The 24146-nt window shown below is 46.9% G+C and overlaps 1 protein-coding gene across 1 annotated transcript; it reads left to right on the plus strand.

Annotated features, from left to right (window-relative positions):
* Positions 1-13549: 13549 nt before the first annotated feature.
* On the plus strand, positions 13550-19791 carry SP6 (Sp6 transcription factor). The gene is made up of 2 exons (XM_020997781.2): positions 13550-13777; positions 15918-19791. Exon 2 carries the CDS (start codon positions 15971-15973, stop codon positions 17111-17113), a length of 1143 nt encoding a protein of 380 aa, XP_020853440.1. The 5' UTR covers positions 13550-13777; positions 15918-15970; the 3' UTR covers positions 17114-19791.
* The last annotated feature ends 4355 nt before the right edge of the window (positions 19792-24146 follow it).

The raw sequence follows: 24146 nt of genomic DNA on the forward strand, positions 1-24146 counted from the left end.
CCAGTCCTGATTCTAATCCAAATTCCCAACATCGAGCAACATCTGAAAGGCTAGGCAAAAGAGGGTGCTTTGGTCCTTAAGCCAATTCGTTCCCTCCCCTTTGCCTCAATCAGCTTCTCTCCGTTTTCTGTCTGCCTTAAAGTGCTGATGCTGGTGATACACTGAGAAAAAAAAGATCTCTTGTGGGTAATTTTTTTTGGGAAAAAAAATCAACCTTCCATTTATTCCTATCTCCAGCCTCCTCCTAACCATACTGCTGTTATTATTTCTGATTAAAAGGTGGGCCCTGTCCCTAGAAATGGCTGGTTGGACTCCAGTCTCAGCACCCTATTAATTTCACTGCTTCCCTGGGGGACAGGGCTCAGACAGAGACCTATCCTAGGCAATATTAGGGACATCAGTAATGGGATTCCCTTGTTTTCACTGTTAACAGGCCCACAGTTCCCCTCCAGGGTGATTGAGAATACCCAGAGCCTTCTGGGATGGCTCAACCCAGGGGTGGGGTGGGCCCCATAGACCCCACCTGGTGGTGACTGCTAGAGAGGGTGGCGGGGTGGGGAGGGGGAGCTATGAAACTGTGTCCTCACAGGCTGGCTTGGCTTTGGATCTCTGACACCCTTTTGTTCTGCCTATTCTGATGTCTGCTGTAGCCCAGCCTGCTGTTGTAGTTATGAAGATACAAATTCAGCTATTAATTAATATTAGTACTAATGCTCTTTGACCGAGAATTTATTAAGTATCTAATTTATTAAGTATCTATCTGTGTATCACAAGGTCATGGATTTAGAACCATTGGGGATGCACAGGCCATTGGAGTCCAACCCCTTCATTCCCAGAGAGGGAAGTTGATTTGCTCAGGGTCATGCAGCTAAGTGTCTGAGGTAGAGTTTGTACCTAGGGCTTCATGATTCCAAGAGCAGTACCCTGTCTGCCCCATTCCAAGACCAGTGCACCATTCTGTTTATACTTCGGCATCTTCAGGAACTAAGCTAAATGTTGAGGTTACAGAATTAAAGATGAACAACTGCCCTCAGGAGGCTTTTATTCTACTGGGTGGATTTGGCATGCACCCAAGTAAATGTAAATATAAAGGATAGGGATAGAGAGGGAACAAGCATTTATTTCTCCCCCACTCCACTTAATAGTGTTTTATTTTTTCCAATTACATGCAAAGATAGTTTTCAACATTCACTTTTATAAGATTTTGGTTCCAAATTTTTTCTTCCTCCCTCCCCTCCTCTCTCCCCAAGATGGCATGCAATCTGATATAGGCTACACATATATAATCATATTAAACATATTTCCACATTAGTTATGTTGTAAAAGAAGATCAGAACAAAAGGGAAAAACCATGAGAAAGAAAGAACAAAAAAAAAAAAGGAAGAAAATAGTGTGCTGGGGCAGCTAGGTGGTACAGTGAATAGAGCACTGACCCTGGAGTCAGGAGGACCTGAGTTCAAATCCGGCCTCAGACACATAACACTCACTAGCAGTGTGACTCTGGGCAAGTCATTTAACCCCAATTGCCTTATCAAAAAAGCAAAACAAAAAAAATGGTTAAAAAAAAGGAAAGAAAGAAAATAGTGTGCTTCAATCTGCACTCAGACTTCATAGATCTTTCTCTGGCTGTGCATAGCATTTTCCACTGAGTTCCTTGGAATTATCTTAGATAATTGCATTGCTGAGAAGAGCTAAGTCAGTTATAGTACAATGTTGCTCTTGCTGTTACTGTGTACAGTGTTCTCCCGGTTCTGCTCACTTTACTCAGCCTCAGTTCATGTAGGTCTTTCCAGTTTTTTCTGAAATTTGCCTGTTCATCATTTTTTTTTATAGAACAGTAGTATTCTATTACATTCATATACCACAACTTACTCAGCCATTCCCCAATTGATGGGCATCCCCTCAGTTTCCAATTCTTTGCCACCACAAAAAGAGCTGCTATAAATATTTTTGTACATGTGGATCCTTTTCCCTTTTTTATGATCTCTGGGATACTGACCTAGTAGTGGTATTGCTGGATCAAAGGGTATGCACAGTTTTATAGCCCTTTGGGTGTAGGGGAATAAGCATTTATTAAGGGTGTACTATTTTCTAAGGAAACCACTTCAGTATCTTTGCCAAGAAAACCCCAAATGGAGTCAGGAAGAGTTGAATGTGACTGATAGAACTCAGTGACAACAAAAAGTTTGCTAGGTGCTACACTAAGGACTTTACAAATATTACTGCATTAATCGTCACAACAATCCTGAGAGATAGGTACTATTATAATCCCTATTTTAGATTTGAGGAAACCAAGGTAAATGAAAGTTAAATGACTTGCTCAGGGTCACATAGTTAGTAAGTGTCAGAAGCTAAGTTTGAACTCAGGTCTTCCTGACTCCAGGCTACGGGATCACCTAGCTGGTAGGACTAGACCTACAGCCAATACTCTAGAGATTAAGGTCTAGTAATTCAGTGATTTGCCCAGGGTCACACAGCCAGTATGTATTAAAGGCAATACTTGAACCCAGATCTTCCTGTCTGGATCTCCATCCTTTATTAAAAGCCATGCTGGTTCTCTACAAATAGGAAGTACAGGATGTTCCAAAGTCTTAGTGAGGTTGTAAATTCTTTTTTTTTAATTTAGTATTTTATTTTTCTCTGATTACATGTAAAACAATTTTCAACATTTGTTTTTAAAATTTTGGGTTCCACATCCCCTCCAATATTTGTCATTTTCCTTTTCTGTCCTATTAGCCAATATAATAAGTGTGAGACAGTACCTCAGAATTGTTTCAATTTGCATTTCTCCATTCAATAGTGATATAGAACATTTTTTCATGTGACTATAGATATCTTTGATTACTTCACCTGAAAACTGACTGTTCATATTTTTTGATCATTTGTCAATTGGGGCTCTTACTTTTTACAAATTTGACTCATTTATCTATATATTTGGGAGATGAGGCTCTTATCAGAGAAACTTCAAATTTTTTTCACAGTTGTGATTGCTAACTATTTCCCTCCATCCTATTTCCCCTCTGTTTATTCTGTTCTCTCTCTCCTTTCACTCTGTCTGTCCTTAAAAGTGTTTTGCTTCAGACTATTGCCTCCTCCAATCTACTCTTCCTTCTATAAGCACCCTCCCCTTTACTTATCCCCTTCCTGTAGCGTAAGATAGATTTCTATACTCATTTGAGAGTGTATGTTATTCCCTGTTTGAGTCAGTTCCAATGAGAGTAAGGTTCAAGTGTTGCCCACCACATCCCCTGTCTTCCCCACCACTGTAAAAGCTCTTTCTTACCTCTTTTATGTGAGGTAATTTACCCCATTCTACTTTTCCCTCTCCCTTTCTCCCAGTGCACTCCTCTTTGTCACCCCTTAATTTTTTAAGATATCATCTCATCACATTCAACTCTGTCTATATATACTCCTTCTAACTGCCTTAATAATGAGAAAGTTCTTATGAGTTACAAGTATCATCTTCCCATGTAGGAATGTAAACGGTTTAACCTTGTTAAGTCCCTTATGATTTCCCTTTCCTATTTACCTTTTTATGCTTCTCTTGTGTCTTGTTTTTGGAAGTCAAATTTTCTGTTTAGCTCTGGTCTTTTCATCAGGAATTTTTGAAAATCCTCTATTTCACTGAATGTCCATTTCCCTGGCCCCCCCCCCAAAAAAAGGCTACACTCAGTTTTGCTGAATAGGTGATTCTTGGTTGCAATCCTAGCTCCTTTGCCCTCTGGAATATCATATTTCAGTTCCTTCAATCTTTTTGTTTGTTTTTGTGAGGCAATTGGGGTTAAGTGACTTACCCAGGGTCACACAGCTAATAAGTGTCAAGTGTCTGGTCTGAGACCAGATTTGAACTCAGGTCCTCCTGACTCCAGGGCCTGTGATCTATGCACTGCGCCACCTAGCTGCCACCCCACCTTCAATCTTTTAATACAGAAGCTGCTAGATCTTGTGTTATCCTGACTTTGGCTCCATGATACTTGAATTGTTTCTTTCTGGCTTCTTACAATATTTTCTCCTTGACCTGGGAGCTCTGGAATTTGGCTATTCCTGGGAGTTTTCATTTTGGGCTTTCTTTCAGTAGGTGATCAGTGGATTCTTTCAATTTCTATTTTACCCTCTGGGTCTAGAATATCAGGGCAGTTTTCTTTGATAATTTCTTGAAAGATGATGTCTAGGCTCTTTTTTTTTATTATGGCTTTCAGGATGTCTAATAATTTTTAAATTGTCTCACCTGGATCTATTTTCCAGGGCAGTGGTTTTTCCAATGAGATATTTCACATTGTCTTCTATTTTTTCATCCTTTTGGTTTTGTTTGATTGTTTCTTGATGTCTCACAGAGTCATTAGCTTTCATTTGCTCAGTTCTAATTTTTAAGGAATCATTTTCTTCAGTGAGATTTTGTACCTCCTTTTCCATTTGGCCAATTCTATTTTTTAATGAGTTCTTTTCTTCAGTGAATGTTTCTGCCTCTTTTTCCATTTGGCCAATTCTGCTTTTCAAGGCATTCTTATCCTCATTGGATTTTTGTGCTTCTTTTACCATTTGGCCTATTCTGTTTTTGAAGGTGTTATTTTCTTCAGTATTTTTTGTGCCTCCTTTTCTAAGGCATTAACTCTTTTTTTCATGATTTCTTTGCATCACTCTCATTTCTTTTCCCAGTTTTTCCTCTACCTGTCTTACTTGATTATTTTTTTAGACAATTGGGGTTAAGTGACTTGCCCAGTATCACACAGCTAGTAAGTGTCAAGTGTTTGATCTGAGGCCAGATTTGAACTCAGGTCCTCCTGACTTCATCACTGGTGCTCTATCCACTGTGCCACCTAGCTGCCCTCTTACTTGATTTTTAAAATCCTTTTTGAGCTCTTCCATGGTCTGAGACCAATTCATATTTTTCTTTGAAGCTTTAGATGTAGGAGTTTTGACTTTGCTGTCTTCTTCTGAGTGTGTGTTTTGATCTTCCTTGTCACCATAATAACTTTCTATAGTCAGAATATTTTCTGTTGTTTGCTCATTTTTTCCCAGCCTATTTCTTGACTTCTAATTCTTCGCTAAAATGGGGTTCTGCTTCCAGGGTGAAGGGGGCACTGTCTCAAGCTTCAGGTTTTTTGTTCAGCTGTTTTCAGAGATACTTCTAGGGACTTGTAAGTTTTCAGTTCTTTCAAGGTGATATGATCTAAGGAGAGGTGTTTACTACTTTCTTGGCCTGTGCTCTGGAGTGTAAGCCACCACGAGCACTCTTTTCTGCCCTGAAACTGTGGCAAGAGTCTTCCCTCCACTGAGGCTGCAAGCCCTGTGTGCTAGTGCTCCTCCTGGCTCTAGGACTGCTACTCAGGACTGTGACCCAGATCAAGAATGGGCAAAGCAACAAAGGCCTGCCCCCAGTGCCAGCAAAGAGACTCCTGTAATTTCTTTCTGAGGAGTTGTTTGACCCCCTATACTGTCTGTGGACTGAGAACTCCAGAAACAGCTCCTGCCACTGCTGATTCAGTCTTTCCAAGGCCTGCTACTGGTTTGCTGGGACCTGGTCTTTGTGGTTATACTAGACTGTGCTCCACTCTCACCCTGGTGCAACAGACCTTTCTTGCTGAAAACCTAAATTGTCTTGGGCTGGAAAATTGTTTCACTCTGTCCTTTTGTGGGCTTTGCCACTTCAGGAATTCTGTTATGGCATTATTCAAAGGTGTTCGGCGGAGTTTGGGAGAGAGCTCAGGCAAGTCCCTGCTTTTTCTCTGCCGTCTTGGCCAGTTGTAAATTCTTAAAGCTTAAAACTGTACCAAGACTTTTAAGACATCTTGTACATACAAAGTAATTTCATGAGGGAGAAAGTGAAAATAACAGGAGGTCTGGGTGGGTGGGTAGGAGATCAAGAAAGCCCTTAAGTGACCCTTGATCTGTTCTTTGAAGAAATTCTACAAGACAGAGATGGGAAAGCAGTGTGTTATAGATATGGGGCACTTACTGTCCAAAGACACAGAGATTAGAGTTGGAGAAAGTATGTAACAATAAAATGACAATGTTTGTCTTCCCATTTGGATTCAAGGATTTCTTGTGATAATTCTGTAGCTCCCTAAGCATCTGGGGCCCAAAGGCTGGGGACCACTTGGCTACAAGAAAGAAATTCTGTGAAAAGAAGGAAAAAAAGATGAAGGTTGGACTGGAATTGGGGACAATTCCTCTCCCTAAAAGAAAGCCAATTTTCTATCACAAAGACTGGCCAAAAGTCCTAAGGTGAGGGAGGAGGATGTTACTAGATATTCTGGTATATTCAATTTAGGTTCCTTAAATGATTTCTTGTTTTCCTTCTCTCCTAATTCTTGATTAAAAATACCCAAAGCAGGAAAAAAAATAGAATCTGGGGAACCAAGGACTTCCAGCCAACCCAAACTCTTTTTTCTAACAGGCAATTAATGCACCCTCTTTCTATCCCACTAACCCCACAAAGCCATTTATTATCCATTTCCTCACTACCTGCCCCCCAGCCTCAGTCCTCCCCCCCATCTCCATCTCCTTTAGAGGAAGTTCCCCCCCCCACCAGCTGTTTCTTCCAGCTGAAATCCTTCTTTCCTGCCAGACCTTAGAGACTCTGATCTCACCCCCACCACTCCTCCAGAGGAGCCAGGGGGCCACTGTTTCCTGGATTATCCTAAAAGCTTCCGAGGCCGTGGGGACTTGGCAGCACACCTGCATCTCCCACCTCCCTCTTCTATCTGTCTGTCACCTCCCCATATAAAGCCAGGTTCCCCCCCTGGCACTGTTCATCCCCCTACTACCATTGCCACTGCCACTGACAGCTTGGAACCCCATGGATGGGTAAGGAGAAGGCTATGCCCTATCCAAGGTGGATACGGGTGTAGAGGAGAAGATGGGTGAGGGAGGAGGGGAGAAGGCAAGCTTCCCCAGCCCACACACCGAGATTGACAACCTCTGGCTCCTTATTTTAAATATGAAGAGGGGTCTGGAAGGGCTGGACTCTCCTCTAATAAGAAGGGGATTTTCTTGGGTAAGCAGGGTGTTTGGGAAAATTTCGGAGTCCCTGGAGTCAGCCTAGGTAAGAGAGGTGTGTGTATTTGTGTGTGGGTCAGGGTGGGGGAGGGGTCCTGACCACCAGGGACAAGAAGTTAATTCAATTGAATAGACAATTATTAAGCTCCTTCTGTGTGCAGAGAATGGTATTAGGCACTGAGGGAAATGCAAGATTTAGCTAACACAAGGTTCTCAGCTCTCAAAGAGCTCACATTCTAACATTGTGATAAGAAAAAAAAAACTGAACACAGATAACCATATTATACAATAATAATATACAATAAATACATCAGAGAGGTAAGAAACAAAGTGCTCTGGGAGGTCCAAGGGGGAATGATCATTTCTGACCGGGGAAAACTTTTTGGAAGGAAGAATTGACATTTTAATATGGCTTTAAAGGATGAATAAGCATGTTTGGCCCCAGAAAAGGTGAAGAAATATGCTTGCTTTCCCTTTTTGCAGAGACTGTGGACATGGAATGTGGCTTTTAATGTAAGACATAATTGATTGGTTTTGATGAACTGCCTTTTTTCTATTTTTTTTTTTTAGATTAACCTTTGTCCAAGGGGAGGATGGTAGGGAAGGTAGGGAGGTCTCTATTTGGATGTTCAAATGATTGTGAAAACAAAAGTTTTCAAAGAAAATGAGATAAAAATAAAACAAAGGACGGGAAGGAATTTAAAAGGCAAAAAAGGCAAGGAAAGAGGATTTTCCAGGAATAGGGAACAGCACGAGTAAAGTTTTGGGGAGAGGAAAAATGCAGGACTTGTTCAAGTGACAGAGTTTTCCAGATTGGTTGTAAAACTTACACTTTCAGGAATTGATAAGGAATGCTTAAAGGAAATTGATAAAGCTGAAAAATTAGGTGTGGTTAATGGGCAGCTCTGAAGAGTTTATTCTTAGGGAGGCTCCATCCAGTACATATGATCATTTGCTGACACCAATATATGTAGATCTATCTTTAAGAGACACAGAAACACATAGATATATACATAACAAAGAGGCAAGGACACACATACACAAGGTGAAGTCAGGCAACAGCACGTTGAGTACACTCAACTTCGGTGCAGAGCCTTGGACATGGTGTCAAGGATTGGTGAGCAGGAATGGGAGAGTAGGGGAAACATGGAGATTATTTTTAAAAAGGATATAGGAGTATATTGGGAAAGAGCCTGGATTTGGAATGAGAAGAATCAGTTCAAATCCTATCTATGCCATTTTCTTCCCCATGTATGACCTTGGGCACTCTCTGGCCTCAGTTTCTTCATCTCTAAAATAAGGGGGCTAGACACATAAAAGTGTCTTTTGGTAATCTAGGGATGCATTTTCAGAATAATACTACATTCATAATTGAAGAAAATGCTAAATATTAGAGTTTGGTAAAAATAAAAAAAGTAATTTTTCTCCTCTGAAACCTATCTGTAGACCCAGATTGAGAAACCTTTGACTAAATGCCCTCTTTCATTTCTAAATATATGCTATGATGTTAAGACAGTTCTCAGTATTTGGGGAGGTCCCAGTCTGAAAGAGAACAGAGGACTAACATACATCTTATACACACAGGAAACATTTTGTATATGCACATTCTGATACTTTCACATATGCATATAGATACACAGACCTTGTATACTCAGCTATGTTAGGGAGGCACAGAATATAGTGAAAAATGCCCTGAGCTTGGAGTTGGGATGGTCTTAAGAAGTCAGCTGGATGGACCAACAGCCACTGGGTAAGCTAGAAGAGAGAGAAAAGAAATAGACATTAGTGAGCAGTTTCCCTTATTCCTGGGGGGGGGGAAATCTGATCAAGTGTCTCCCATTAATCATAATGTAAGCTAATTTAGAGTAAGGCTTATTTCTTGCATTTTTTACGTGCATCCCCAGTGACTAATTCTAGTGCCTGGAACACAGTAGGTGCTTAATAATTGCTTTATGATTATTGGAGGGAATGGGAGGGGGAACTTCACAAAATATTTCTGTAGTGTTGGACTATTCAGCTTTTCTTTTCTTTTTTTTTGGGGGGGGGAGCTAGCATACCTGGGAGTAATGTATAGCCAGACTTTACCCCCAAGAGAAACCAATCTAAGGTACTGAAATCTGGAAGGAAGGTAGATTGCCTGAAAAAAAAAAACAAAAGGAAGAGGGAACATAAAGACAGCTCCTTTTCACTACAGTAGGGAATTACCCTGAACTATGTTGAGGAATCTTCTTGGGAGTTGCTGGTTTCTGGTGTGTGTGTGTGTGTGTGTGTGTGTGTGAGAGAGAGAGAGAGAGAAAGAGAGAGAGAGAGAGACAGAGACAGAGACAGAGAGACAAAGACAGAAAGAGTCAAGCTCCTGGACACTTTCACTCAATATCCTGGCATGGTGAGGATTGGGGGGAGGAGTGCTTACATGAGAACAGGTGACATATGCCATTACTATGATAGGTAGAGAAAAATGTTATTTCACCAAAACCAAAATCCTTCAGCTTTGCCTTAAAAGAGACTATGCAAAGCGGTGGTCTAGAGAGCAGCTATAGTCAACAGTTTAGAAAGTGAGAGAGACCCAGAAACATTTCCCGTAGCATTTTGTCCTCCTCGCTGTGTCCTCGAATTTCAATCAGCATATAGCTTTATGTGTCAGCCTCTCATCTCCCCTGCTTAAGTTGGAAGCTGCTGGAGGTGGAAGGATTGTTTCCTCTTTGTCTTTGCTCCTTCCTCAGCAGGGCCCCTTCCTCCAATACAACGCCTATGAACTCAGTCTATGAGTGTTGAATTAAATCCCTGTGATAACACATTCCAGGAAGAAACGAGAGTCTTACAAATTAACGTTATCTATTGATTTGTAGCTGGGTAGCATAGCCCCAGGAGTGCTGGGCTCAGAGTCAGGAAGACCCCAGTCTCACCTTTGATGCCATTCTGCTTGTATTACCCTGGGGAAGTAATTCAACCTCTCACTACCTTCTCCCCCCTCCTTCCCCCACAAATCACTAAGACTATAAATTACAGGACTGCTGCAGGTCTACATCAGTGGAAAGAAGTTTTTTTTTCCACAGGAAGTTATCGGCCATTTGTAAAATAGTCTGAACAACCAAAATTTTAGGGGCATCTTACAATATCTAGGGGTAAGAACCATTATCAAATTCGAAGACATTTATGGTGTTGGGTGGGACCTGAGGGGAATATGAGGAGCCGCAGGCTCCCCAAAGTGAGGTCACAGGACTGGAGGGAATGATGGTTCTTCCCAAGACTGTGGTGATAAAGGTTTATGGTAGGGATTGGATCTGTGATTTCGCTGGTGGAGGCAGCTGCCACTGAGAAACTTCCTCTACCAATGCTCCTTCTCTCCACCAACGAGTAGCTTAGAGCACTGAAAAGTTCATGACTTGCCCAAGGTCACACAGCTTGTATGTGTCAGAAACTTGAGTTTAGTCACGAAAGTGTTAAAACGGGATTAGGGGGATAAGAATGGCAGGGAGAATCTGCTCCAGGAAGAGTCTGAGGAGTCTCAGCGGGGACTGAGGGACTCGGGATTGGGGAGCATGAGTTCCACAGCGGGGGAATCGGGCGCAGAATAGCTGCACCCAGGCCTAGGGCTTCCGCGTCCGCCTCCCCCAGACACCCACTCTTTCGAGGTCCCATTCCACTTTGTGGAGCTCGGGGCAGGGAGGCTTGAGATGGTGGGAGTGGGAGGACCCAGAGAGGACCCTGACCGTGTGTGTGATAGCAAGGACATCTCAGCCTCGCAAGAAGCTGGCCGTGGCTGCGAGCTGCGAGCGCTCGCTCGAAGCGGTCTATGAGTAGCTCGGGTGCAGCCTCCTCGGCTCCGGGTGTCTGCAAGAGAATTCCCGAGCGGAGAATGGGGGCCGGGGACGGAGCAGAGAGAGTGAATACACCGCTTCTGTCGCTCATAAAGTGCGGGCTGCCCGCGGGACAAAAAACTGGAATCGGAGGACGCGGAGCACGCACCTGCCACTGCGGGGATGTTTTGTGACTTTGAACATAGAAATACGCAGAAGATGAGCACAGGTGTAAATGGCGAAGAACAGATGTAGCTCTCGAAATAGGTGGAGATAGAATAACCTTAGCTTTGACAAGCCTCGCGGGGTCAGGGATCCAAAGGAACATGGATCTAAAATTGATGGATAGAGGCAGGATGGATGGACTATCACTACGAATGTGATAATAGTAATACCTACTATATGAAAGTGCTTTGAAATCCGCAACGTCCTATACAGCTGTAGCAATTAATGGCTCAACGAGCATTTACCCTACAATGATCCAGGCGCTGTTGTAGTCACTGGGGGTACAGAGACAAAAGCGACTTAGCCTTTGCCATCAAAGAACCATTCCATCGGGTAAAATAGCCAAACAGTAACCAAAGCTTTGCGTTTTCGAGGTGCTTTCCCATGCTTGGCAGGGCAGGCTTTTGCTATCGCTTTTTCAGGGATGACTAAACCGAGGCTCAGAAGGTTTCAGTGACTTGCTCAAAATTATACAGCTAAAAGAGTCAGAACCCAGATCTCTCGACTCTAGCCAGTGCTTTGTCTTGAATACGAACATAAAGCTCTAGGAAGACTCAACGTAATAGGACCGATTTTCCTGTGGGGCTGGTGGAGGTCAGACTCAGTTTCTGGGGCACCACTCACTATGCATGTGAACACAGGTGCCTAACCCAATTCCCTCTCTGAACTTCATGCTCAGTGAAGGTTTTTTGAATGCTAATGCAAAATGATAAATAAATCTTGACGAGGTCATCTACAAACTATCACAGGATTTCAAATCAGGGAAATTCTACGTAAAGGTCGATATGTGCTAGCAGCTTTGCAGGCGAACAGCGACTAGAAACACAGGAATCTAGAGTTGCGACTGAAGGAGGACCCCACTCTTGGTCAGTTTCTTCGGTAAATCTGTTACAAATTAAACACGGGCATAGCTGTAGGTAGTGATAAAGATAACACTCGTATTCAGTCGAGGCGTGTAGCGCACAGTATTCGTGTGGCTGGCAATCTGCCCTTGGCACTCGCTTGGGAAACTCGGGCCCCCAAGAGTTGGGTTTAGCGGATCCTGGGAGTGGATCCCACAGCGGGAGTTCCAAAATTGTTAGGAGTAAAGACCGTCTGCAGGCTTGAATACTGAAGGAAAGAATCAAGTTTATGACGGCAGGTTAGGGCTGGCTGCCATGGGATGACTATATAAATATGTATTATTTTGCATTTGGGTTCAACCCTTATTGAATGGGCAGCGAGGGAAATCCATACCCGTAAAAAGCACACCATCTCCCGGCCCCCGATTAGATTGCCACTCCAAACCCCAGCTAGTCCAGAAAGGGTCACTGCTTTATTGACCGACCACCTCTTTCCAGACTGGGTATACTGGGGAGGCGAAAGCATTACTGATGGGTCCACGTGGACAGTGCTTCAAGGCGTCGGAAGCCTGTGACTGACTTCTATCTAGAGACACCACCGAAGACATAGAAGGGAAGGTGTAGGGGTGGGGGTTGGAGGTGCTGTGTCAGGACCAGGATTGTAGAGACAGTCAAGCACGGAGAGACGGGAGGAGAGGGAGGCTAATCAAAATTAGGGAGGAATGAACACCTTGGGGGAGGAAAGGGAAAGTAAAAGAGGTGTAATGAAAAATAAAGTAAAGAAAATAAAGGCAGAAAGAATGATGCAAAGTAAACAAAAAGATTAAAAATCGAGGAAAAGATAGACAAGGGAGAGAGAAAGAAAAAGAACGAAAGAAAATGAGAAAGAAAAAGGGAGCTGCAAAAATGAAGAATGGAGGGAGAAAGAAAAACAGGGAGAAAGAAAAGGGAAGAGAAAAAATAATTAGAAAAAGAGGGGGGAAATGAGAAGGAAATCAGACAGAAGAAAAGACAAACGTGGAGGAGAAAGGAAAGGAAGGGGAAAATAGACGAGAGAAAACCAAGGAGGAAAAGGGAGAAAAAAGTCCGGAAACTTCCAGCTTACTAGGCCTCCGGGCCCAGCACCTAAGACATACTTAACATTCAACTGTTTCCTTCTCCCCTCCAAGTCCCCGGGGGGGAGGAGGGCGCTGCTCCCCCACCCCTATCCCACCCCTAGTCCCACGTACACTGCGGGGCTGCGAGTTTAGGCATCCCGGCGCCTTGGGGGCTCTGAAGATGTGACCCCCTTCGAGGGTGGGGTTCGAACCGGGCTCCCACGCTTCTCCCCTCGGGGGCCACAGCGTGGCGATCTCCAGCGAATTCTCTTCAGCTCAGGGAAAGTTTCCACCAGCTCAGCCCGGAGGGGGCGTGACGCAGAAACCTGACAAACCCACTGCCTGGTCCAAAAAACTGGGGCGGGGGGGAGGGGATTTGGGTAGGATGGAGGAAGAAGGGAGGAGAGAGAGGAAAGAGAAGAGGTGGGGCATTGCCTCACTAGCCCTTCCCATCTCCGCCCCCTCCTCAGAGGCTGTGGCTTCCTTGGGGCCGAATCTGGAAGGGTTAAAGGCGGCCGCAGGTAAAGCTGGGCGTGGCCCGAAGCCGGGGGAAAAAGGAGTGAAGGGGAAGAGGATGAAGGCAGAGAGCGTGAGTCACAGGCGAAGCTGGCCCCGCTTGCTCCCCTTCACCTTCTTCGCTCTTTTCATCTGCCTCCTTCTCCTCCTCCTCCGCCTGCGCTCGGACCCGTCGGGTCTCTAGTTCTTCCCTCTGGATTTGTCTCCTCGCGGTTTGAAAGATCGCTGGCCCTGGGAGCCACTGAGCGCCCATCTATTGGGTGTATGCCGGCCGCTGCCAGCCGAGCCCCGTCCCGAGGTAGGGAAGAGGGGGGAGGGAGGAGACCGACGGTTGGAGGGCAAAGGGAAGAGTCCTCTCAGAGGGAGAGGAGTGCAGGAATCCGAGCGCTGGGGAGCTACGGAGATGGGGACAGGATGGGCAGGGTCAGGCTCTGTAGAGAATGGGGTGGGAGTGGACTGGAGAAACTGGGGAAACTGGCGAGACTGGAGAAACTGAGAAGACTGAAAAGTCGGTAAACTGGAGGGACTGGGGCGACTGGAGGACGGGGAACCTAGGAAATGGGAAGCTACACAAACCTAGGGGCTGAGAGATTCAAACGTTTTAAAATCTGTGGCTCCTGGATTCCAGACTCGAGAGCCCCAGTGGGCTTCCGGGGAAAAGTACAAGGGGATGTCTTAGGAAATAGGTCGACTTGCTCCGAAGCAAAGATCCTGGGCCACTCGGGAGAGAAAGAGCATTTCTCCCCAGCTTCACAGGCGCAGGTTTGGAGGCGTCAGTCCAGGAAGCTCAGGGAGTTCTTCTGGGGCGACTTGAGTGAGCAAGCAGGCTATTGCGTACCAGGACTGAGCGGCGGCGCCTCCTTTCTGCTCCTCAGTGGGGGGCTGGGGGACATGATCCGAAGGATGTCTTTCTCCAGCTCTTAGGCGAGGTCCCGAGCCCGAAACTGCGCTTCTGTCCCCCTTGGTTCCCCGGGGCATTCCCAGGTTCCTGGATGTGGCTGGGGTCTTTGACCTGCCCCACCCCTAAGTTTTCCCTGCCCACCACCCGCTCCAGAACGCCCCGCCCTGGCCCCAGCTGGGTTCTTGCAGCTTCGCCTTTCTCCTTTCTTGTGGTGAAGGCGTAAGAGACAGCGGACGGACCCACCCCATCCCGGACCCACCCCATCCCGGACCCTCCCCAGTCGCCTCCGCCACCGCCTCCACCTCCCTCGATCCTTCTCTTTACAAAGTCTGCAGAAACGGAGTAGGAGGCAACAAGACCACTTAGAGTAGGAAGATTCCCTTCCTCCCTCCTAAACCCCCCTTTCAAGTCACAAAGTTGCCACCTGGGCACTAAACTTCCCGGCACTTAGTGAGGGTCTACGCAGGAGGAGGTGGGGCAGAAGGGGAAACAGGCACTCTAGGTCACAGGCAACTGAACGATGACTCCAAGCTGCCTGCTCTGACTCAGGATCTCAAGCTTTTCTCTACATCACCCTCACCTCAATTGCATTTTCCAGGTGTATACAAGCTTTTCTCTACTGATTGCTTTTCCTGGGGGGAGTAGAGAGTCTCACTCATCCATTCTTCCAATCTGTGTTTTTATCACCTTGGGGGAAGGGGCCAGCTGGGGCGAAACTCTAGGTGCCAGGGTAAGAAATGTGACTTACAGTCCAAAGTTAGGGGTTTGTGTGTGGGGTGAGGGGGAGAGAGAAACTCTGCCCCTCCCAATTCTACACTGCATCTGCACCCCAGGAAGGGTGAAGTCCCTGCCTCAGGGGAAAAGGTGGGGGCCAGGGTGTGGGAGGGGAGTGTGGTGGGGCAGGCTAGGAGATGGAAAGCGGGGTGATTAAGCAGACGGAATGCCCTCTACTCACTGAAGGGAGGCAGTGTTTACTCTGCCTCCTTAAATCTCAGAACCTGCTCTGCTTTGACAAGAGTGGATTACCCTGAATTCTGGGGTGCTCTTTTCAGGCTCCCTAGTTAGGCTGGTGAGACAGAGCAATCCAGCCAGGCCCCCCAATTTGGAAAGATAGCAAGTGATGTGGAACAGCACTCTGGCTGGTCGAGGGAGCCCCGGGCTGTAAGTTTTGCCGCAGGACTTGTCTCCCGCCTTGGGGCTGTGCAGCCTGGTCTCCGAGCCTGTAATTACTCAACTCCTAGGATGTGCTGGGTCCTGTGGGAGGAATTTTTTGAAGAGGGAAGTACTCTGGGCTTGGACTCCTTGGTACCATTGCTCTAGGTCTCCAGGTACCCCCGGTCTATTTAACTCCGATTTCTTGTCTTTGGCTGGAGTAAGGAATGACTTACAAAAGGAAACCCTTCTTAACCCTTCCTCAGTCTTTCTCAGTGGGGCCATTTGCCCCAGTGTGGGTACAATAGGCAGAGGATCACGGGGCAACAGGACTTTATGCCAGCTTCTAACTTTCCCCATCTCTTTCCTCCCTTTTCTTCTCCAGGTCCTACTTGAGCCGACCCTGACAGGCCTTGTCCCTCACCCCGGAACCCGGCAATGCTAACCGCTGTGTGCGGCTCTCTGGGCAGCCAGCACACGGAAGCACCCCGTGCCTCCCCGCCGCGCCTCGATCTGCAGCCACTCCAGACATACCAGGGCCATACAAGCCCGGAGGCAGGGGACTACCCCTCCCCACTCCAGGCCGGGGAGCTACAGAACCTCCCGCTGGGGCCTGAGGTGGACTTCTCACAAGGCTATGAGCTGCCGGGGGGCTCCTCACGGGTGACCTGTGAGGACCTGGAAAGCGACAGTCCTTTGGCCCCGGGCCCTTTCTCCAAGCTTCTGCAGCCAGATATGTCTCACCACTATGATTCGTGGTTTCGGCCATCCCACCCAGGCACGGAGGACGGTTCGTGGTGGGACATCCACCCGGGTACCAGCTGGATGGACCTCCCTCATGCCCAGGGCACTCTGGCCTCTTCAGGTCACCCGGGAGCGCTGCAAGCCGGTCTGGGGGGTTATGTCGGGGATCATCAGCTTTGCGCTCCACAGCCTCACACCCATCCGCACCATCTGCTCCCCGCCGCCGGCGGACAGCACCTGCTAGGACCACCAGACGGCGCTAAGCCCCTGGAAGCTGCAGCTCCCGAGACCCACGGGCTGGATGCCAGTCTGGACGGGGCAGCAAGACCCAAGGGCTCCCGGCGCTCCGTGCCCCGCAGTTCAGGTCAGGCTGTGTGCCGCTGTCCCAACTGCCTGGAGGCAGAGCGGCTGGGAGCTCCCTGTGGGCCGGACGGGGCCAAGAAGAAACATCTCCACAACTGCCACATTCCGGGCTGCGGGAAGGCATATGCCAAGACGTCGCATCTCAAAGCGCATCTGCGCTGGCACAGCGGAGACCGTCCCTTCGTGTGCAACTGGCTCTTTTGCGGCAAACGCTTCACCCGCTCGGACGAGCTCCAGCGCCACCTCCAGACCCACACGGGTACCAAGAAATTCCCTTGCGCCGTCTGCAGCCGCGTCTTCATGCGCAGCGACCATCTGGCGAAGCACATGAAAACCCACGAGGGCTCCAAAGAGGAGGCGGCTGGGACCGGAGCACAGTGCGAAGGGAAACCCGGAGCAGCAGCCGAACCCCCGGGGGGTAAAGGCAAGCGGGAAGCGGAGGGCGGCGGGGGCGGTGCCGCACAGTCCAACTGAGCCATCTTCGTTGGACGCCCCCACCAGCTCCAGTGTGCACCCCCCTCTCCCACTCTGGGGTCTCAGACACGTGACTCCTTTCCCTCCGGGATCGGCAGGCGGCTTTGGAGGGAGGGGGATGGGTGGTTATTTATTGGGAGGCGAAGTCAGAGTGTAAGTGGTGGGGGCGAGGAGGGGGCTGGGATACGGGACGCTTGGGTTGTTTAGCCGAAGGGAGTGGGAACTGGCGAGCCTGGAAAGCCAGGCGGAGCTCCGGGGTCCCGTAGGACGCCGAGGGAGCGAATAAGCACCTGTGAGCACAGTCCCAACCCCGACACACACAAATTCAGGCCCTGGGCGTCTCGGCACCCCCAACCCCCATTCCCCAGCCTGAGTACCTACAGGAGAGAGAGAGAGAGACAGAGAAAGAAGAGAGAGGAAGGGAGGGAGAGAGACGTTGCGTCCGGGAGCGGAGAGAAGCGGGGCTGAACCCCGGGGCGCGGGGGAAGCTGCCTGAACACGTCCCTAGTGCCTGGGAACCGGGACATGAAAGCGCCTCCGGAGCCTCCCCACGGCCCGGGCCCCTTTCATCCCGCTTACAGGGCTCCTCCTGTCCTTTGGGTTTCCGGAGGGGGAGGCTGGAGGTCCCCACGGGGCGGGGTCTGCATTTGGCCGGGCGTTGGAGGAAAGGAAAGCAAGATTGTTGCGGGAGAAATAGCTCCCCTTTGATCTCTATAACCTTACCAGAACCACCCTGCTAGAGACTGTGAGATGGGGGTTGGGAGGAGGGGGTTGGGCCAGAAGATGCCCTTATACTCCTCCAATTAGGGGAAGGGGTCATTGGGAGGAGAAGAGCTTTCCTAGTAAAAGTCGTCAGAGCAGTTTTGGGGATGTGGGGAAGGGATTAGGACCCTAAACTCCGAATGAATACTATACAGTAGGATTTTTGAGGAAGAAAAATATAATATCCCAAATCCTCTAACCCTGGCGCCTGATTTCAAGGAATTAATGTTGCCCTTCAGTTATCCTTCCCCCTTGCCCCCCTCCTATTTTTCTCTCTGGCCTCTTCGTCACACATCCCCTTCCTTTTTTGTAGGGTTGTAGGAGGTATGGCTAGGCATTAAGTGGGATAGGGGAATGGTGGTTTCTCATCCTTGCTTCTTTCTATCTTAGAGACTAATTAGTCTGGAGAGAAGAGAAGCTGGGCCAACCCCTTCACTGAACCATCTCTCCATCCCTTTCTCTTTACTTGTAGAAAGCTTATTCCCCTCACCTTTCTTTTCAGTCTGAATCTCTCCCTGCACCATAGGTTCTCTGTTACAGAGGGAATGGAGACTCCATCCAAGGTGATTCCTGGGCCCTTTCTCTCTTTTTACGGGGGAAAGAAACTGTAGTTTGTTTTTTTCTTTCCCTCCCTATGAAGTAGTTGTACTCTAATGTATAAGATGTGTCCTTTAAGGGAGACATCTGAAAAGCTGTCCCTTTTCCCTTCCCTTTTAGGTGTTTAAAAATGAATATGAATTGTGATGTTGGGAAGGGGCAAGAGGGAGAGGCCTAGTTGAGACAGACCCTGGGAATTGGGAGAGAAAGTGTGATGTGGGAAGAGAGGGCCCAGATATGCCCAGGAACCTGAAGTCCCTTCCGGGTAGGGTCTCTTGGGAAAGGGGCAAAGGCAAGTCTGACAAAGGCTCCTTCCTCAAAGATTCCCCCTCTCCTCCTGCCTCCCAAATGAACCTTCTGTGAGACTTAGCTGTGTTTTGATTTTTAAGTTATAAGTAAAGGGTATTTTATTTAATATTAGGGGTGTATGTGGATGTGTGTGCGCGTGGGTGTGTGGATGTGTGTGCATAAGAAAGTGCATATGTGTAGTCCTCTGCTGAGCCTGGAGTCTCCATACAGGGAGAATTCCATCTCCCTCATGTTCTTCAAGGGCCTAGGGTCTCCAGTAGCATCTCCCTCTGCCCCTTCCTCCCAGGAGCTGAATTCAGTTCATGAACTGATAATTCCTGGGTAAGAGAAACTGGGACATAGATGAGGGTTGTATGTGTATATGTTTTTGTGTAGAAAAGGGGGACTCCTCCCCCTTGAGAAGGACAAGATACCCCTTTCTTCAGGGGATTGTTTCTGGGGCATGGGGTAGTTTTGAGATTTAATGCTTTCTTCCTTCTCTTCCCTAATCCTACCCCCATTTTGAGAGTCCTCTATCCTGTGGAGAAGGGACATGGTCAGAAGAGCTAGTCCAGCCAGCCATGTGGAATAAGGGGGAGAAAGAGAAGATATCGCTTTGTGTGGGCTCCCACTTCTCTACCTATCAAAACCAGCCACCTCATCCCTCTGCCACCAGAATGGCTGCTTTGTGTAGAATAGGTATGGTGAAGCCTGAAGATACTTCAAGTCGGGAGACATAGCCCTCCTTTCCACACGGGGTATCCATGGTGGTTAGGGTGAGAGATCCTTTGGGAGGGGTTCCTCTGGCTCCTCTCCCCTATAGACCTATGTTGATTGGCTGCCTGACTTTTCCTCTCCAGGGCAGCACCCTCCCTACCCCTAGAGGAGATATGTAGGATTTTTTTTCTTTAACTGCTGTGAACCCACATTTCCCCCAAATGAAGAGGAGAGGAAGAAAGAGAGGAAATGGTCTCTGTGTGTGTTTATGCCATAATAAAGTTGTGGACCCCTTGGTCCTCTCTTATTCTCCAGATCATTGTTGCTGGGATGTTTTGTTTTGATTCGGCGTGCTTGGTGAAGTCTGGGGAGCCTAGAGAGGCTATGCACTGGAGGGAATCCTCTGATGGGGTCTTTCTTGGTCCCAGGTTCCCTGGGCAGGTTGATTCCAACCACCTTTGAACAGACTTGGAGTGGGAAGGGTCCCCCAGTTCTGATCCTGCCTCTGGCTTGAGGATATGGGGTGGGGCAGGGGCAGGTGGAGTCCTTCCTCAAGCCTTAGGTTTTGAGGACCTGATTGGAGAGAAGCAAGTGGCTGCTACTCTCTAAGCTCTAGAAAAGATCCAGGTTCCCTCAGTGCCACTTGGCCCCACCCTTGCCTTCTGGCCAGGAGAGAGAGAGAGAGAGAGAGAGAGAAAGAGTTGTGTGTGTGTGTGTGTGTGTGTGTGTGTGTGTGTGTCCATCTGTGTGTGAGGTGGGAGTGACTGTCGGTGATTTCCTCACCCTAACTGCACCCCGGCTGATCCCTATCATGGACAAGCCTGATGAAAGGCAGGCAGAGTATCTGATGGGCCCCCACCCAGGTGGAAACCAAGGGAGACATAGTTACACAATAAATGCTTAGGTACATTCACAGAAACAGGTAAGACAGATCCATGGGTATGGAACACACATGTTCATTCCCTAGTATCCCATTCCTTAGGGTTCCATGAAGATCCATTTCTTCCCTTTGACACCCCTGCCCTGCTGAAGCATCCAGTTCTTTGGAAGATTCTTGGATTGAGGTGAAGCTCATCTCCTGTGTCCTGTGGGACCTCCGGTTTTCCCCATTTACCACCTTTCCTCTAAATCTAGATCCTGGTCCCCAGACCTAGCGTCCCTCCCCAGGCATCTGTGTGTAATCTGAGTTTGCCAGGTTTTATCGCTATCTTGGGAATGGGGAGAGTATTTGGGGTCTAAGGGAAGAGCCTTCACAGAGGGAATTGGGAAATTGACCCTAACCCCCTCCACTAGCCCAGGTATTTATCTTCCCAAGAGGAGTATTGGTGGCAGCAGAGGGTGGGAATATATACAAGGATGCCCAGTCTCTCACCCAACTCCATGAGGGTAACTACCCTCATTTGGAGAACTGGGGAGTGAGGGTGGGGAGGAGGCCCTAGGCAGCTGGCCCTCCCTGTCTTTCCCCTTCCCCACAGGCAGGAGGGCAGCTGTGGGGCCGGCTGGGCCTGTTGGGGCAGGGCTGAGGCCAGCCCTCTCGGCTCCTCCCTCTGACCTTCATTCTTAGTGGGGGCCTTTGGCGGGGCTGGTGACACTGGGACCGCAGCAATGTGGCTGAGCTGGCTCAGCACCCCCTACCAAAGCCTTGGGCCACCTCTGACCCCACAGACCCTGCTCCACATTCCTGGAACAGGGAGGGGAAGGATAATGACACCTGGGTCCTTGTCACAATTTTGTGTTAGCCTGCAGACACTAAACACTTCCATTGCCCCAGCTGAGATACAGAGAAGGAATCCCTTCCAGGAAGGAGGGTCAGTAAAATCTTAAGGATGAGAAAGTGAAAGAAAGCTTAGAAAATTCATGTCATTTGGCTGCTCTATGCCTTCCTCCTTTAAAAATATTTTACTTTTTACTGCCTCCAAGAGGGCAGCCAGAGAAGTACAGGACCATTAGCCCTTAGGGACGTTCCAAGCAGTGCTTGCAAAATTTGGGTTCTAAGACAAAGGTTGTGTGTGTGTGTGTGGGGGGTCTCCTAGTATTAGCACGTATAGTGTTTATGGTGAGGATTAACAACTTATTTGTGGCAGTTTATAAAAATCAGGCAAAGCCTCACTGATGATGTTTCATCCAAAGCAGCTCTCTCCTCAGTTAATTCAAATTTTTAAAAAACAAACACTTGTTCTGGAGTCAGAGAAGCCAGGTTCAAATCTTCCCTCTGAAACTACCTGTATGATCTTAACCTCCACAGGTCTCAGTTTTCTTATTTGTAAGATGAGAAGTATGGACTAGGTCTAGGCTTCTAAGATCCCTTCTAGATCTAGATTTATGACATCTATGATAAAGAAAATCAAGGTTGGTTAGAATATATTCTTTTTCTTTAGAATCATTGAATTTTAGAGTTGGGAATGACTTTAGAAATCACCTATTCTAATATTCAGATTTAATAGATTTTTGAAAAGAGAGAGACCCAGAGATTGAGTGAATTGCCTAGAGTGGCATAATAAATTATTGTTAGAGCTAGGATAAGAAACCAGGTCTCTTTACTTCCAGGCCAAGGGTTCTGCTGCATGTTTGCAAGAGGATAATTTAAAAAGTTATAAAGGTATTAACTTTCTACAAAAACAACTATTCAAAAAGATGAAATCATAGGAACTTGTAAAGTGCTTTGCAAACTATAAAGCGTTATATAAATGCCAGCAATTGCAACTCTAACCTATTGGCAATTTTTAAAAATTTAATTTAAAATTTTTATTTGCATTTCCAAATTCTCTCCTTCCCTGCATTCCTCCCCCAGCCACTGAGATGGCAAAAAGTGAGATACTCATCATACATATGAAGAATGGCAATTCAGTTTTTAAAATGTGTATGATCTTCACACAGCCACAAAAAATCTTGTTTTCTGTTAATCTCTTTTTCCTCATTTAGGGCTCTTTCTTTGACTCCACAATATCTTATGCAGACTACCAACCTTCCTTATCTGGAAATTCTTCCTCATACCTAATTCATAGCCTCCTTGGATACAGTGAAACACCTTTGAAGTTCCCTAATCAGGGGAGACGGAAACCAGTTGCTTCAATCAACCAACAAGCATTTATTAAGTGCCTACTATGTGCTAGGCAATGTGTTGTGGATACACATTTAAAGAATGAAGTAATCTCTATTTAAAATTGAACTTAGAGAGTCAGCTAGGTGGCGCAGTGGATACAGCACCAGCCCTGAAGTCAGGAGGACCTGAGTTCAAATGTGACCTCAGACCATACACTTGACATTTACTAGCTGTGTGACCCTGGGCAAGTCACTTAACTCCAATTGCCAAAAAAAAAAAGACGCGTATTGCTCTAGGAATCTTTTCTCCAACTGCATGAATGAACATTCCTTCACCAGTCAGTGCTGAGTCGAAGAAAGAGGGGGCGTGGGAAGACTCAGCTGGCACAGCTACAGATGTAGTTGGCATGACTTTTATCTCCACCCTGAAGAGGCAACGTAATGGAACAGAAACAGCCCCAGACAGTAGGGTCAGAAACTTAATTTGAACTTTTCTATTAACTGTTTGTATGACCTGGGATAAATGACTTCTCCTTCCTGGGATTCTGTCTACTCAATTGTAAAAGACAGGTTTGGACTGGATCAGTGCCCAAGTTCCTTTGAGCTCTCAGTCTATAAATTTATGCCAGAGGAGGGGATTAAAAATCCTGGCTTCAACATTTAACTACTTGTGTGACTCTTGGCAGATCACCTTATCTTTCTGAGCCTCGGTTTCCTCATTTGAAAAAAAGGGATAATAAAATATCTACCTCACAGCCTAGTGAGGAGAGTGCTTCTAAACCGTGAGACTTCTATAAATGTGAACTATTGTTATTTTTGCTATTATTAAAATGAATGGCCCATTTGGTTCAAGGATGCAATTCAACAAGCACTGAAAGACATTTTTATTCACATCTTTTACATTCACATCACCATTTCTATATAGCCTTTCTTCCCCTCTCTACCCATACAGCTATCTGGTGCAACAAAGAATAAAAACAAAGCAATTCAAGAAAATTAATCAATATTCACTTAGCCTGTTCCACACCCCATAGTCTCCCACCAATGCAAAGAAGGGAGGGAGGAGTAATTTATTATCTCTTTGTGGAGACTAATCTAGTCATTATAGTTACACATTTTCTTCTTTTTTTAAAAGACCATTTATTAAACAAGTACCAAGTGCTGTGCTAGGCACTGTGTACACTCCAACAAAAATGAAATGGCTGGTGATTAGAGTGGGGTCTGGAGTCAGGAAGACCTGAGTTCAAATCCAGCTTTGGACACTTACTAGTTGAGTGATCCTGGGCAAATCACTCAATCTCTGCTTGACTCACTTCCCACAACTGTAAAATGGGGACAATAGTAGTACCTCTCTCCCAGGGTTGCTGTGAGGATCAAATGAGATCAAATTTTGTAAATGCCTGGCACACAAGCACCTACAATGCTGGGTTCTTTCCTTTCATAAGCTTTTAATAGCTAAAAATTGAATTGAGACTCTTGGAACACTCTGTATAGCAGGAATCTTGAATTCCCTGCTGCTTCCCTGAATTCAACTCTTTCTTCCAGCCTCAGCATCCTCTGAGAGAAGGCATGGAAGTGTGCTCGATAAAGTAGCATCCCTCCTTCTTTGGTATCAGGGCGGGGCTGG

This window comes from Phascolarctos cinereus, unplaced genomic scaffold (assembly GCF_003287225.1).
Source record: "Phascolarctos cinereus isolate Bilbo 61053 unplaced genomic scaffold, phaCin_HiC Scaffold_5;HRSCAF=322, whole genome shotgun sequence".
Classification (NCBI taxonomy): Eukaryota; Metazoa; Chordata; class Mammalia; order Diprotodontia; family Phascolarctidae; genus Phascolarctos; species Phascolarctos cinereus.